Source organism: Pelophylax lessonae (assembly GCF_965119305.1).
Source record: "Pelophylax lessonae genome assembly, chromosome: 13".
In the NCBI taxonomy this organism is placed as follows: Eukaryota; Metazoa; Chordata; class Amphibia; order Anura; family Ranidae; genus Pelophylax; species Pelophylax lessonae.
The window spans coordinates 130,522,475-130,538,946 of NC_138780.1; the positions used below are offsets into that span (position 1 = coordinate 130,522,475).

At 42.6% G+C, this 16,472-nt stretch overlaps 2 protein-coding genes across 7 annotated transcripts in view; both read right to left on the minus strand.

Moving 5' to 3' along the window:
• The window catches only part of DPF3 (double PHD fingers 3), a 491,728-nt gene that overhangs the window by 394,546 nt on the left and 80,710 nt on the right, over window positions 1-16,472 (minus strand). The window lies entirely within an intron of this gene.
• The window catches only part of LOC309569852 (uncharacterized protein), a gene marked incomplete at both ends in the record, with an annotated part of 80,844 nt that continues 76,774 nt past the window's right edge, over window positions 12,403-16,472 (minus strand). Inside the window, one exon of the mRNA XM_082275845.1 lies at window positions 12,403-12,414. Within this exon, the coding sequence (XP_082131971.1) occupies window positions 12,403-12,414 (12 nt within the window). The remainder of the gene's footprint in view (window positions 12,415-16,472) is intronic.

Consider the following 16,472-nt stretch of genomic DNA (forward strand, 5'->3'; position numbering starts at 1 on the left):
TTCCATACCCCCCCTACTCCTCATCTAGCCTTTTAGGGGTACAAACAATAGTAATTGGGGCCTAGTGTGGTTGTGTACGTGCGAGATACATACACTTTTTTTGATCATATTTCCTATTCCGCTATTCAATAAAAACCTTTGAGGATCAATTGAATTGCGGGATAGTCTGTGTCGGTACGTGTGAGAGAGATCCACCTTTCCAAGTTGTTGGGGTTCATCTCATACTTCTGAAGGTTTGAGGGTGCTGCCTGTTCCATACTCCCCCTACTCCTCATCTAGCCTTTTAGGGGTACAAACAATAGTAATTGGGGCCTAGTGTGGTTGTGTACGTGTGATATACATACACTTTTTTTGGATCATATTTTCTATTCCGCTATTTAATCAAAAACCTTTGGGGATCAGTTAAATTGGGGGATAGTCTGTGTTGGTACGTGTGAGAGAGATCCACCTTTCCAAGTTGTTGGGGTTCATCTCATACTTCTGAAGGTTTGAGGGTGCTGCCTGTTCCATACTCCCCCTACTCCTCATCTAGCCTTTTAGGGGTACAAACAATAGTAATTGGGGCCCAGTGTGGTTGTGTACGTGTGATATACATACACTTTTTTGGGATCATATTTTCTATTCCGCTATTTAATCAAAAATCTTTGGGGATCAGTTAAATTGGGGGATAGTCTGTGTCGGTACGTGTGAGAGAGATCCACCTTTCCAAGTTGTTGGGGTTCATCTCATACTTCTGAAGGTTTGAGGGTGCTGCCTGTTCCATACCCCCCCTACTCCTCATCTAGCCTTTTAGGGGTACAAACAATAGTAATTGGGGCCTAGTGTGGTTGTGTACGTGTGATATACATACACTTTTTTTGGATCATATTTTCTATTCCGCTATTTAATCAAAAACCTTTGGGGATCAGTTAAATTGGGGGACAGTCTGTGTCGGTACGTGTGAGAGAGATCCACCTTTCCAAGTTGTTGGGGTTCATCTCATACTTCTGAAGGTTTGAGGGTGCTGCCTGTTCCATACCCCCCCTACTCCTCATCTAGCCTTTTAGGGGTACAAACAATAGTAATTGGGGCCTAGTGTGGTTGTGTACGTGCGAGATACATACACTTTTTTTGATCATATTTCCTATTCCGCTATTCAATAAAAACCTTTGAGGATCAATTGAATTGCGGGATAGTCTGTGTCGGTACGTGTGAGAGAGATCCACCTTTCCAAGTTGTTGGGGTTCATCTCATACTTCTGAAGGTTTGAGGGTGCTGCCTGTTCCATACTCCCCCTACTCCTCATCTAGCCTTTTAGGGGTACAAACAATAGTAATTGGGGCCCAGTGTGGTTGTGTACGTGTGATATACATACACTTTTTTTGGATCATATTTTCTATTCCGCTATTTAATTTAACTGGGCCTCCATGCGAGACCTGTGTGCCTTGTTGCGCTGTTTTGAGTACTCCACCAACATGGCCAGTGGCAATGACGCCGTTCTCAGCTTAACTATCCCACTTCTATGCCTCCTTGAAAAAACAATTCGGGCGATGATGGAAGAGGATGTGGCACAGGATGAGGAGGAGGATGAAGAGGTAACATTTCCAAGGCTTTCAGGGCAGTCATTCGCAAGGGGCTCCGAGGGTGGGTTCCTGCACACGCAAACGCCAGGGACGCAATTGTCCAGCAGGGGCACAGTTCTGGAGGATGAGGAGGATGAGGAGGAGGAGGAGCTGGAGGAGGAGATGGAACCATGTTCACAGCAGGGTGGCACCCAGGCCAGCTCATGGCCATCACTGGTGCGTGGCTGGGGGGATACAGAGGACACGGACGATACACCTCCCACAGAGGACAGCCTTTCGTTGCCTCTGGGCAGCCTGGCACACATGAGCGATTACATGCTGCAGTGTCTCCACAACGACCGCCGAGTTGCCCACATTCTAACTTGTGCTGATTACTGGGTGGCCACGCTGCTGGATCCCCGTTACAAGGACAACGTACCGTCCTTAATTCACTCACTGGAGCGCGATCGCAAGATGCGCGAGTACAAGCGCACGCTGGTAGACGCCATGCTGCTGGCATTCCCATCTGACAGCGGGGCCACAGTGGAAGCACAAGGCAGAGGAGGAGGAGGAGGAGGTCGCCAACGCAACCAGGGCACCGCCAGCACCTCAGAAGGCAGGGTTAGCATGGCCGAAATGTGGAAAAGCTTTGTCAGCACGCCACAACAAACAGCAGCACCAGCAGCTCAGATGGAACGTCTTAGCAGGAGGCAGCATTTTACCAACATGGTGGAGCAGTATGTGTGCACACGCCTACATGTAGTGAATGACGGGTCTGCCCCCTTCAACTTCTGGGTCTCCAAATTGGGCACATGGCTTGAGCTTGCCCTTTACGCCTTGGAGGTGCTGGCGTGCCCTGCAGCCAGTGTATTATCTGAACGGGTATTTAGCACGGCTGGGGGCGTTATAACAGACAAGCGCAGCCGCCTGTCCAGAGACAATGTGGACAAGCTCACGTTCATTAAAATGAACCAGGCATGGATCCCACGGGACTTTTCCGTACCTTATGCAGAATAGCAATGGATACCGACCTTACCCACCCATTGTTCCATTTTTGCTCTTTCTCACTCTTTTGGGGTGTACCCTCATTTAAAATTTTTGAAAAGAAGCAGTGTTGGCTACCTCGTCCTCCTCCTCAGGGCCAGATTAATGTAGGGGCTATTGGAGCTGCAGCTCCAGGCCCCTACCTTTTATATAGGCCCCGGGTTGGCCATATTCACTGTTACCGCTCTTCTGTCACTTGTAAACACAGAAGTCTGGCTTCTATGCTCGCTTCCCCAGGCAGCACCCTCAGAACCTCCCCACACAGCGTGAAGGCCGGACAAGGAGGGACAGTTGGCGATGCATGGATGTGTTTATGGGCTTCAGAGACAGCATCCCATGTTGAATTAGGCATGCATGGCTGCACCCTTCCTCCTCTGGGTGCATGGCAAGGCACGGCCCTTAAGGCCCTTCAAAATCCTCAGCACCAAGCCCATGATGCTGTTAATCCGGCCCTGGTCCTCCTCCACCGCCGCTTCCACCTACACCGCCCATAGGTGTGCGCAGCCTATTGCATTAAGGTGTGCACCCCAAAGTTGAAATACACATGCATGTGTTTGCCAGCAGGGAGAGTAATGTATCGGGGCCATGTACCTGTAGGCAAGGAGAAATAGAGCAGAGCAGGTCCCAGGGAGATCTTTCCCATCTCCTCACTGGCAATGCTATGTGCCCTAGGTGATTAGGGTGTGCCCAGGCACACCCAGCACACCCTGTGCGCACGCCTATGTCACCGCCACATCCACCACCACCTCAACCTCCCTCCTACTCCATATGGGCCTCGTCCTTCAGAGATGAAGAAGAACATTGTTTTATTTTTCTGTTTTTTTTTTGTTGTTTTAAGTTATTTCCCTATCCACATTTGTTTGCAGAGCACTTGCCATGCTCTTAATTACGTTTTGCTGCCATTTGCAGCACTCTAGCCCTTTCCTTTGGTGTTTTAGAGCCATTTTAGTGCCTTAAAGTTCGGGTCCCCATTGACTTCAATGGGGTTCGGTGTCCGGGAAAAGTTCGGTAAAAGTCCGGGACACGGACCCGGACTTTTTTTTAAAGTTCGGCCGAACCCGTCGAACACGGACATCTAGGTGTTCGCTCAACCCTACTCCTGAACAGTAAATAGCAAAGGAAAAGCCTGAGAGGGATGAGTTTTGGGGTGTGAGAGGAATGATGTTGGTACAAGGTAAATGAAGCAAACCTTATTAAATTATATCTGCCCAACAGACTACAGTATTGAAGATAGATTTTGCCAGCAGTGAGGCTTTAAACATGTGGTGAAAAACAGTCAGTTAGTCATTTACAGGGTACCTGCCCCTCCCCTTCTCCTACCAAAATACACTGTAAAAGTGTTAACACTCAAAACATTATTTTATCACAGTAATTAATAAAACAAAAATTCTGCAATATTAAAATAACACTAGTTTAACACACACATATCACTCAATAAACTAGTATCCAATAATAATTTGTGTGTGTTTCAGCAAGCAAAATGCAGAGTAGTAAAACAGGAACAGATGGGGGCATGTCCAAGATGGCGATGTGAGAAGTCGCATGATCCCAAGCTCTGCTTACCTGAACCCTTAATCCTCATCTCCTGCTTGCCCTTTTTTTACTCTGCAAACTGCCCTGGCTGCTCCTTGATGACCCGGGGGCAACCAGATCACAGAACAAGGGGAAAAAGCTCAGTTTCCCTCCTCTGAGTGAGGCTGCTTTGCAGGACCTGTGACCCCACATGGCGGCCTCCCCTCAGCCTGTATCCAACATGGCCTCCCTGACAGAGGCCGAGGAATCTGCTGACTCCCTGCAGCTCGGATTCCAGGAGGTAATGGCAGCGACTGCCTCCTGCCAAGCCACCCTTACTAAGAAGATTGAGGCTGTACAACTCTATGTGGGGTTAATTAGGCAGGATCTGGATAAGATCCGCTCCCATGTGTCGTGGTGGAACAACGTGTCGGCCAGACGGAAGATGCTGTCACAGAGCACACTACCTCAATGCGTACCTTACAATCCAAAGTTCGTGCAACCTCCTCAGATGTATTAACATCCTCAAAATGATGTTGTTGTCTAAATTCAATTACTTATTCCATAATAGTCCAGTGTGGATACCAAACTCTTTCTTTAGAGAGGTGGATAGCTGTGTCAGTGCCTTAATTTAGAATGGAACTGTCCCCCATTTGGCTAAATCAAACATCCACCAGCTCTGTGATGTCGTCATGGAGGAGTGGAAGAGGACTCCAGTGGCAGCCTGTGAAGCTCTGGAGAACTCCGTGCCCAAGAGGGTTAAGACAGTGCTGGAAAATAATGGTGGCCACACAAAATATTTACACTTTGGGATATACTCGCTTTTGTTGCCAGTTTTGTAGACGTAATGGCTGTGTGTTGAGTTATTTTGAGGCGGCAGCAAATTTACACTGTTATACAAGCTGTACACTCATTACTTTATATTGTAGCAAAGCGTAATTTCTTCAATGTTGTCACATGAAAAGATATAATAAAATATTAACAAAAATGTGAGGGATGTACTCACTTTGGTGAGATACTGTACATATGCTTTGGGAGTTTCCTAAGCTGCATGTCTTTTGGTCCAAAGTCTTTGACCTTATTAATGTTAAACCTGACTTGTCGGTTTCCATGTCTCCTGAACTGGCCCTATTGGGAATCTCCGATGATGCTCAGAGGTCTCACCACAGCAAACTATTGATCTCGGTTTTACTATTCTATGCTAAGAAAGTGATTATTTGACAATGGTCTGCCTCTGATCCATCTACTTTGTCTTCCTGGGAGGTCATAATAAATGCTGTGTTGCCTCTTCACAAATTGACGTACATCAGTCGGGGCTGCCCCTGGAAATTTGACAAGGTGTGGCTACCATTGACTTCCCAATAGAATGAAAGTTTTATGCCTGTACTGTTGTAGAACCTCCAAGACTTGGATTTAGCCTCCTTTCCTTCCTTCTCTTCTTTGCTCCACCCTTCTTGTGCCCCACCCCTCTTCCATTCCCTTCCCACAGTCCCTCGGGAGACATACAGCTCTTCCCGTCAATGGATGTGTAATTCCTGATGTTATGGGATGGTATTGGAGTGCTCTTCCCCTTCCTAAATGATTGCTGGATGGTTTTATTTGATCCCTGTAATTTTTTCATTTATTTTTCTTCAAATTAATATGGATTGCAACTGTTGTAAACCTGTATTTATGTACTACCATGTCAAGTTGGTTACTTCAGTTTTCTTTCTGTATGTTCTAATATATTATCCTTTAATAAAAAAATTCTGATTGTTAAAAAAAAAAAAAAAAAAAAAGGGAACAGATAAAATTAACTTCTGAGCTGAGCATTGTGGCTTGGCCCTAATGTGATATTTTACACAAATATATTTATTTTTACATGAATTTTCCGTTGGCATGTGAGAATAGTGGAAAATTTAACATATAACACATTTCTCAGAACAGCGTTTACATTATCAGAACTGATGATCAAGGTAAGTATCCCAACATAATCTCTTTCATTTTACATTTTATCCCAGGTCCCAGAACTTATTCTCAATTTTCTTTAGTTATGATTAGCCCCTAAAGTCTATAGACTGTAAAAAGCTATATAGTAAGTAAAAATTTAGACTGTTTAAGTGAGCGTTTATTGAGTAGGGGCAGATGACAGTTTTCATAATCCAAAATTAGACTTTGTTGTGGAATTGGCAATATTTTAGACAGGCAGTTTTTCTGGAGCCAGCTAAACCTACAATTTTCCTTTCAATGTGCGTACCGCTCTGAAAATCTGGCGGAAATTTCTTATTTTAACCCTTAAATGAAGCTCAAGAAAATTTTACAGAAAGACAAAGCTTTAGGATATACTGAAATGGCATAGATTGCATAAATCTTTAACAATCTCCAAATGGTATATAAATATCCTACAAAGCAGGGTTTAAGTTTAGTCTTATAGTTTTTAACAACATGTAAAAAAAACGTCTCATTTTCAGAGCTCTAAAGGCTCATTTGCACTAATACAGTGACTTGCATCTCCATACATTGGATCAATGCCAGTCTTCACAAGGGCACACAGAAAACAGCTGAAAAAATGTTTTCTATGTGCTCTGTTCACACTGAAATAAAGCCCCTGGCAATGTGGAGCAGAAAATGTATACTGTATGCTAGAGCTGCACGATTCTGGATAACATGAGAACCACAATTTTTTTGCTTAGAATAAAGATCACGATTTCTGAGCGTAACATCATCTTTTAACCACTTAAGCCCCGGAGGATTTGGCTGCTAAAAGACCAGGGGTTTTTTGCGATTTTTTACTGCGCAACTTTAACGGACAATTGCGCGGTCGTGCGACGCTGTACCTAAACGAATTTGACGTCCTTTTTTTCCCATAAACAGAGCTTTCTTTTGGTGGTATTTGATCACCTGTGCGATTTTTTGATCATGCGCTATAAACAAAAAAAGAGCGTAAATTTTGCAAAAATAACAATATTTTTCACATTTTTTTATATGAAATTCCCCCCAAAAAAAATGTAAAAATCAAAATTTTTTAACATTTTCGGCCAATTTGTTTTATGCTACATATGTTTGGTAAAAAAAAATCGCAAAAAGCGTATTTTGATTGGTTTGCGCAAAAGTTATCGCGTTTACTAACAAAGGGAAAGATTTTTGTCATTTTTGGTGTTTTTTTTTTTAACGTGTAATGGCGGCGATCTGCGATTTTTTTTTCGGTACTGCGACATTGCGGCGGACAGATCGGACCCTTGACTGACATTTTTGACACTTTTGGGGGTACCAGTGACATTACTGCAGTAATCAGTGCTATACATATGCACTGTTACTGCAAAAATGACACTGGCAGGGAAGGGGTTAACTTTATTGGACAGGGAGGGGTTAAGTGTGTCCTAGGGGCGTGTTTCTAACTGTGCAGGGACATTGCTATTGGTGTAAAAGCAAAGATCCACGGTTCTACATAGTAGAACGGTCAGATCTTCACTTTTACACAGGGAGAACTGACAGGCGGCTTGTTTACATAAGCCACTCTGTCTTTCTCCCTTCACAGGAGCGATCGCAGTGTGACTGGCGGACATCGAGTCCGCCGGTCACACGCACTGACTTGTCTGTGAACGAGCCGCGGCGGGCGCGCCTCGGCGGGCGCGCACCCGCCCGCAATTGGCTCGCAAGTCAGTGACAGGCGAGTGACGTACCGATACGTCACTCTGCCTGGCCGGGGCTGACCGCCGCAGTATATAGTCGTGCGGCGGTCGGCAACCGGTTAAATTATACAAAAAAATTGGGCTAACTTTACTGTTTAGTTTTTTTTTTTAAATTTATTAAAGTGTATTTTTTTCCCAAAAACTGCATTTGAAAGACTTCTGGGCAAATACAGTGTGACATAAAAGATTGCAACGATCGCTATTTTATTCTCTAGGGTTTTTGCTAAAAATATATATATTTATAATCTTTGGGGGTTCTAAATAATTTTCTAGCAAAAAATACTGATTTTAACTTGTAAGCAACAAGTGTCAGAAAAAGGCTTAGTCTTTAAGAGGTTAAACTGCCCTCACTTACAGACGAAAGTTCATTCCTTTAATCTAAGGCCCTGTTCACACCTGAGCGTATTTCAGCTCATAAAACGCTCATCTCTGAAGTCCCAAAACACCCAATGAGCAAAATCCCATTCATTTCAATGGCCCCTGTTCACATATGAGCGTTTTGTCGCCTGAAACAAAACACCTAAGGCTCCATTCACACCTGAGCGTATCATTTTAAGGCATTTTTCCAGGTGTTTTTTCTGGCTTTTTACAGGCGTTTTTCCTGGCTTTTTACAGTTGTTTTTTCAGGCGTTTTTTGAAGGCGTTTGGAGGCAGGCATTGACATCTAACAAAAACGCTTGTAATCCGCCAAGAAAGAAGCTCATGTACTTTTCTGAGCTTCAGGCATTTTGCTTCAGGTGACAAAACGCTCAAAAAAACACCTGGAAAAAGCCCAATAAAACACCAGGAAAAAGCCTAAAATAACACCTGAAAACGATACGTTCAAGTGTGAATGGAGCCTTAGAGTCCGTTCACACTACCGCGACCAGAAAGTCGCCCCATGAAGGAGCGACTTTTTAGCGTGACTTTTTAAGAGACTTGTTTAGAGACTTGGAAGAGAATTAAATGATAGGCGACTTTGTCTGTGGGTAATGCCTTGCTAATCTTTTTCTTCTTCCTGGAAAGTGTGATCACAGTCGCTTGAAAATAGATAAGGATCCGACTTAGGAGCGACTCCCATTGAAGTCTATATGCACAAGTCGGATAGAGGTCGCCTTGAAGTAGTACAGGAACCTTTTCTGAAGTCGGAGCCACTTCAGTATGAATAAAGGAAAGGTTTGGGACTTTGAATGAGGTGGAGACCAGAACGCTGGGAGACATGGGTATTAAAACATTTTATTACTGTACAACATCAATAGACACAGTACAACATGTAAAATAGCAATTCATGTATAAACAGCATATTACAAACATATGGGTCAGTCTGATGCATTTGCAGGTACACAAAATATGCATAAAGAGTATAAGGACTATGGCACTTCGTATTGGCCACACAGTCCAAAGTTGCTACATTATTGCCATACTGTAGGCGGTCTGCAGGGTGCACCATGGTAATGAATGTTGAATCAACCATTTTACATGTTGTACTGTGTCTATTGATGTTGTACAGTAATAAAATGTTTTAATACCCATGTCTCCCAGCGTTCTGGTCTCCACCTCATTCAAAGTCCCAAACCTTTCCTTTATTCATGTAACCAGGGATGGGGGCACTATATTCGGTGCTCCATTTAAAGTCCCAACTCCTGCCTTTTCTAGTTTGAGCCACTTCAGTAGTGCATATTAAGTCGTGTCCCAAGTCGGAGTAGTGTGAACCGGCTCTTAAAGAACTAAATGATACATTGTAATACATTGTTTTTATAGTTATCTAGCAGCCTTAACAACATTGATAAACATTTGCCTAAGGCCTCTTTCACACGGAGTGGACCGTATTGCGATCCGCTCCGGCACTTTTTTTTTTTTTTTTTTTACGGACACGGATGACACTTGTGTCATCCGGTCCGTATGTCCGCATATCATCCCATCCATTTGCGGATGATATACGGACATAATGTATGTGTATGGGATTGCGGATGTCAGCGGATGACACCGCTGACATCCGATTTTGCATCCTTTACATTTTTTTAAACGGAAGAAAAATAGGTTTCTGTTCCGTTCCAAAAAACAGAACAGAACTGAAAGGACGCAAATCGGATGACAGCGGATGGTCATCCGCTGACATCCGCAATCCCATTGACATGCATTAAGTCTGTATATCACCCGCAAACGGAATTGGTGATATACGGACATACGGAACGCCCGTGTGAAAGAGGCCTTAGGCTTCTTTCACACGGGCGCTCCGTATGTCCGTATATCATCCCATCCGTTTGCGGATGATATACAGACATAATGCATGTCAATGGGATTGCGGATGTCAGCGGATAACCATCCGCTGACATCCAATTTGCGTCCTTTCAGTTTATATATTAATTAAATTAACATTTTTAAAAATAAAACTGATAAGTACCTGTTTGCTTGCAATTTTTGATTTATAATTGTGGTATTCTGTTACATGTATTAGTATGCGATTTGTACATTGATTAGTATGCTTAAATCTACATCTATGCGAGTTGACCACATATGGGTAGGTGTAGTTTCTTATAGAAGTGAGGTATGCGATCAACTTTTGCTATGATTAAGGCCCCGGTTTAGTCAAAAACACTTTAATATAGACGCATGTATGGACCTTTTATCCTGTGCCAAATAAAACCCATTCAAGTGATCCTAGACTCATGTGGAGGTCTTCACCTTATGCAATGGATTACGACAGACAGGAGCCCCACCTTTAGCACTGAATGCTTGCACCCCCTTTTATGGGTCATTTGGGTTAAGCGGCAGTGAGTTTCCTTTACATTTTGCTCATTACATATAAGGGCTGTGTAGATCATTTTTACTGATAAGGTCTGTCTTATTAATCAGTATTCATTGCATTCTCAAATGATGACAAATACCCATAACACCTCTAGTAGCCAAAGAATGTGTCATATTTGTTGAAAGAAGCTCAGACCAGTGGCTTTCTCTTCTTCAGTAGTAGGTATGTTAAATAGAACTAAACAATGTCTTCTTTTATTTAAAAAAAAACAGTTTTCTAGGTTAGGTAGACAATCCCCCAGTTGATAACATAACACAGGGAAGTACTATGCATCAATTAGCCTTGACGGGCAGAGAGGAAGTTCTGATTTTGCCGCCAATCATTAGTAGAAGCCATTGTGGGCCCCCAAAGAGCGAAATTCATTGCCATTTTCGCACAGTGCCACCCCGCCACTATAGATTACAGGAGCAATTACCCAGATCACAGCCAAGCTTTAGGCTCCGTTCACATCTAGGCGTTTTGGGGCGTTTTTGGGGAGTTTTTCTGCTCTAGGATCACCTCTCAAAACGCCCAACAAGACAAATCCTATTCATTTCAATGGCCCCTGTTCACATCTGAGCGTTTTGACGCTGTGAGCAAAACGCCCAACACTCAAAAAAGTACATGAGCTTCTTTTTGGGCAGATTACAGGCGTTTTCCATTGGTTTCTATTCAATCTAAAAACGCCTGCACAAAAAACGCCTGTAAAAACGCCTGTAAATCGCGGTAAAAATTGCGGTAAAATCGCGGTAAAAAACGCGCGAAAACGCTACGCTCAGGTGTGAATGTAGCCTAAGTGCTTGATGTGTGAAGAATGTTTTCTGCAGAGCAACAATGTAAATTTGGAGGCATTTACCTTTTTTTGCCAGATAAGTTAGCTCCTATTTTCATAACTGACAGGGTTTCTATACTGCTTTCACAGTGCAGATTCTCTATCATTTGAGTGTCGTGATTGGCTCACAGTGGTCACATGATTGGGAGCCTATTTCGCTGTCTCCCAATCAGAAGCCAGGACTGACCATGTACTCATTCACTGTACCCAGGCCACCCAGGATACATGTGTGGCGCCTGGGCGTTAAAATTCACTTTCCTGCTGCTGAATATATGCACTGCCTGGCCAGCAAGAGGCTAAACATCCACAAAAAGACTATTGTGAGCAAAGTCAAATGAGGCTATTATGAAGTATACAATTAACAAAAAAAAATAAAAAAGTCACAGAGACATCAGAGGTTAATAAATGCTTACGCAAAATTCAACCACCCCCAGGGTTCAGCATCATGTAGTGCTGTCAGGTAGGTATGAGGCTTCATGAACATGATCTCCTGCTTACAACAAGGGCATGTTAGCCCACCAAGCACCCACATGTACAAGCTCTAAAAACCATAAATCTTTTAAGAACTAGACAAATTGTTGAAATGCCGCAATTTAAAAAAAGGCAAGATCTTATTTGTAACATTCTTTCATTTGTGAACTCATTCTGCAGTGAGTTGTATGGTGGTAGATAATGACTCAAATCATAAGCGGACACATTTTTTCCCACAAAAGTCAACCATAAAAAAAAAAAAACTAATGTGAGCCAGTCATGACCAGAATGAGTGTGATGAACTCTTGGTGTATAAAGGCATTTCCCACCAGTGTGACCACCTTTGAAAAAGTTTAAACTGGACGCCTAAATTTGTTTTTTTATAACTTGTCATGTAGCAGGAGCCTCAAAAGGCTGTTTTGTGAATGTTTCTATAAGCTTATCAAAATGGCTCACATGAATACACTTTTATTATGACTGAACCATTATAGTTAAAAGCTCCTAACAAAAACAGAAAGCAATGGCCAAGCTGTGGGAATTAAATTTCACTGCTGAAAATTGTTTTCACACTTTGTCCTGAAAAACAAGTGAACAAGATATACTATAGGTTGAGTATACTTAATTTTAGTCAACTTAAGTATTATTTTAACCACTTAAAGCGGAGTTCCAGCCATTTACTCACCTGTCCAACGGTCCAGCGATGCGGCCGCCGGAAGCCACGATCCTCTCCCTCGGCGCCGGCATCTCTGCTGTGGGCACCCGGCTGTTACAGTTTGCGGCTTCACAGCCGGGTACCCACTGCGCATGCGCGAGTCGCGCTGCGCGCCGTGATTGTCCGGCAATCTTCTGGGACCTCTGACGTGTCCCAGAAGATTGCAGGGAGGGAGGGGGAGAGGAGAACTTCCGCTCAGGGCGCCGCGGCGCTCCGAGTGGAAGTGGGAGCGGGTACCTGTCAAAACTAGGTACCCGCTCCCCCCCCCAAAAAATGACATGCCAAATGTGGCATGTCGGGGGGTCAGGACTCCCTAAAGCGGAAGTTCCACTTTTGGGTGGAACTCCGCTTTAAGCCCCAAGCCTATTTTTGACACTCTTTGTTTACAAGTTAAAATCAGTATTTTTTGCTAGAAAACTACTTAGAACCCCCAAACATTATATATATATTTTTAGCAAAGACTCTGCAGAATGAAATGTCGGTCATTGCAATATTTTTTGTCACGCGGTATTTCAAACGCCATTTTTTTGGAAAAATTACGAAAAATCATATTTTACTGCATTTAAAAAAACGAAACAGTAAAGTTACCCCATTTTATTGTATATTGTGAAAGATGATGTCACGCTGAGTATATAGATACCCAACATGTTACGGTTTAAAATTGCGCACACCCGTGCAATGGCGACAAACTACGGTCAATAAAAATCTCCATAGGCGATGCTTTAACATTTTTTTTAACGGTTACCAGTTTAGAGTTAGAGTGTAGCTCTTTTTTTTTAATTATTGCTCACGCTCTGGCGATCGTGGCGAAAGCTCACATGTGTGGTTTGAACAGCGTTTTATTCGCGGCGCGACTTCCATATAGGTTTTCTTTTGTGCGCGACGGGGGCGGCTAAGATTTTTTATTTTTTTTCCTATTTATTTTATTTTTTAATTTTAACACAGAATTTTTAAACAAAAAACAAAATCTGATCACTTTAATTGCTGCCACAAGCAATGTAAACATCCCTTTGTGACAGCAATATGCAGTGACAGGTACTCTTTATGGATGGATCGAGGGTCTAAAAGACCCTAGACCCCCTCCACTACACTTCCATGTATTCAAGCTAGAGGCATCATCCCGTTGTAACCGCTTAAAGTCAGCAGACGTAGGTCTACGTCAGTTTGCGTTAAGTGGTGAATATCAAAGCAAACAGTTAAAGTGTTTCTAAAAGCAAAAATATATATATATATATATATATATATATATATATATATATATGAACTTACCAGTCCTTGGATGTGACAGCTGCATTCATTTTTTCACCAATTTTACAAATAGTACACTATTTCCTTCTAAACATCCTAGATAGAGGGGAGTTTTTTTGTACTTAACATAAAATAGGTGGGAAGGCTGATAACATTGTTTGAGATTTCAATTTAGTCCACATGAACAAATGATTTCTAGCATGATCAACAAGTATTTTTTGTACTTGCAGAAAAATTACCAAACCTGAAAAAAAACAAAAACAAATGCAGCCACCACATCTAAGGACTAGTAAATTTCAATATGTTACATTTTAATTTTTAGGTTTAAATACATTTTAAAGGACAAGTTCACTTTTATAAACAAAAATAATAAATGCACATTTCTTTGCTGGTAAACAAATATGCATTTATTATTTTTTGTTAGCAACCTGTAAAGCACTGTAAAGCATTGGTGTAATGTCACGGCCCTGCAGACAGTTTAGCTGTCTGCCCTGATACAGGCAAGCAGTTACACTCAGGAAGCCCAATGAACTACCAAGAGTGATCAACAGCACCCTGATAGTTCATTGAGAAAAGGTTACAAAAGGTGAACTTATCCTTTACATGTTTTACCCTTTTCAGACAGGTAGATATAATTTACATATATTTAAACCCAACATCACTGACAGAAAGAATGTTGCTAATAAACAATTAAAACAGTCCTGCCTAGTGACTGCCAAGGGGAAGAACAGGAGCATAAAGTGTATTTTTCTGCCTTGCTATTTGGCTATTCCTAAAATTAAAGTGATTCTAAACCTTAGTTTTTGTTTTTTAATAAGCATGCCATGCACACCTGCTCTGTGCAATAGTTTTTCACAGAGCAGCCCTAAACCTCCTCTTCTGGGGTCCCCCATTGGCACTCCTCCTCTTCAGCGAGTGCCCCCATAGCAAGCTGCTTGATATGGGGGCACTTGTGCAAGCTCGACCACAAGTCGCATTGCATGCGTACATAGACACACAGAACAGCTTGGCCCTGCCCACTGCAGCCTCATCACAGGATTGGATATGCAGCAGCAGGAGCCAATGGGTGCTGCTGCATCTGTTCTGTGAGGAGAGGGACGCTGCTCTTGAGTACAGCCCCGGATTGGGCTCAAGCAAGTATATATCAAGGGGGCTGGGGAGGAGATTCTGATCACCAAAGGTTTTTTACCTTAAAATAAAACTATAGGCAAATCTTATTTTTTTTTTCATTTTTGGATAAGAGTAGGGAGGGTTATAACCCCTGTCAGATTATTTTTGTCATCTGCACCCCATTGGTGAGATTTACCTTCCCTTCCTGTCCCACAGCCAAAACAGGAAGGGAGTAAATCCCTGCAAAGTAGGGGAATTCCTTGGGGCCCCCCCAAATCACCAGAACTGAAGATTTCCCCTCTATGACTTTTCTGGTGATAATACAAAATTTGGGATTTTCTTTTACTTTCAATGATAATGATAAACAAGTGAAACAGAGGGTGAATCTCCCTAATGGGGACACAGACAGCAATAAAAAAAAAAAAAAAAAAGTTGTCCCAGCCATGCCTGAGCCTGCATGGCAGACAAGTGGTTACCAGCTTTAAAGTGGGTTTAAAGCCTAAACATGATTTTATCTTAATGTATTCCCTGCATTAAGGTAAAAAATCTTTAGGTAATAATATTGTCCCCTTACCCAAGCGAATATTTACTTGAGCCCTTACTCGATCCAGCGCTGTGCCCATCTGTAGCAGCTTTCTATGGTGGCACACCAAGAAAAGGAAGAGCCAAGAGCATCGCCTGGGACTCCAGAAGATAAGGGTCAGGGCCGCTCTGTGCAGTTCTATTGCTGTAGAAGTAGAAGATGGTTAGAATTTTAAAAACGTTACACTCTAAGAATTGGCAAAGTGTTTTCCAATAAAAGTGATTGGGTGGCTCTAGAGCTGCCATATTACTTTTAAGGGTCTCTCGGAGTATGCATCCTTCCCTGCCAGCAGCACCCACTGTATAGCTCTTGGGCTCTTCTGTTCCTCCAGGAAGCTCAAGATCACAGGAAACAGCTTCCCCAGTGAAAGCAGGAGAACTCAGGGAACTCCTGTTCCCAATCCCTCCTGCCACTAGTGACCCCAAATGTGACATGTATTACATCTGGGGTCACAGCTGTCATTCCCCAGCTAGTGTAGCTAATGATGCAGCTATTTAACCACTTTACCACCGGAGGATTTTGCTGTCTTCCGTCCAGGCCACTTTTTGCGATTCGGCGCTGTGCGACTTCAACTGACAATTGCGCGGTCGTGCGATGCCGTACCCAAACGAAATTTACGTCCTTTTTTTCCCACAAATAGAGCTTTCTTTTGGTGGTATTTGATCACCTGTGCGATTTTTACTTTTTGCGCTATAAACAAAAAAAGAGCGTTTATTTTGAAAAAATAACAATATTTTTAACATTTTTTTATATGAAATTCCCCCCAAAAAAGATGTAAAAACCAATTTTTAAAAAAAATTTTGGCCAATTTGTTTTCTGCTACCTATGTTTGGTAAAAAAAATTGCAATAAGCGTATTTTGATTGGTTTGCGCAAAAGTTATTGCGTTTACTAACAAAGGGAAAGATTTCTGTCATTTTTGGTGTTTTTTTTTTAACGCGTAATGGCGGCGATCTGCGATTTTTTTGTGGGACTGCGACAT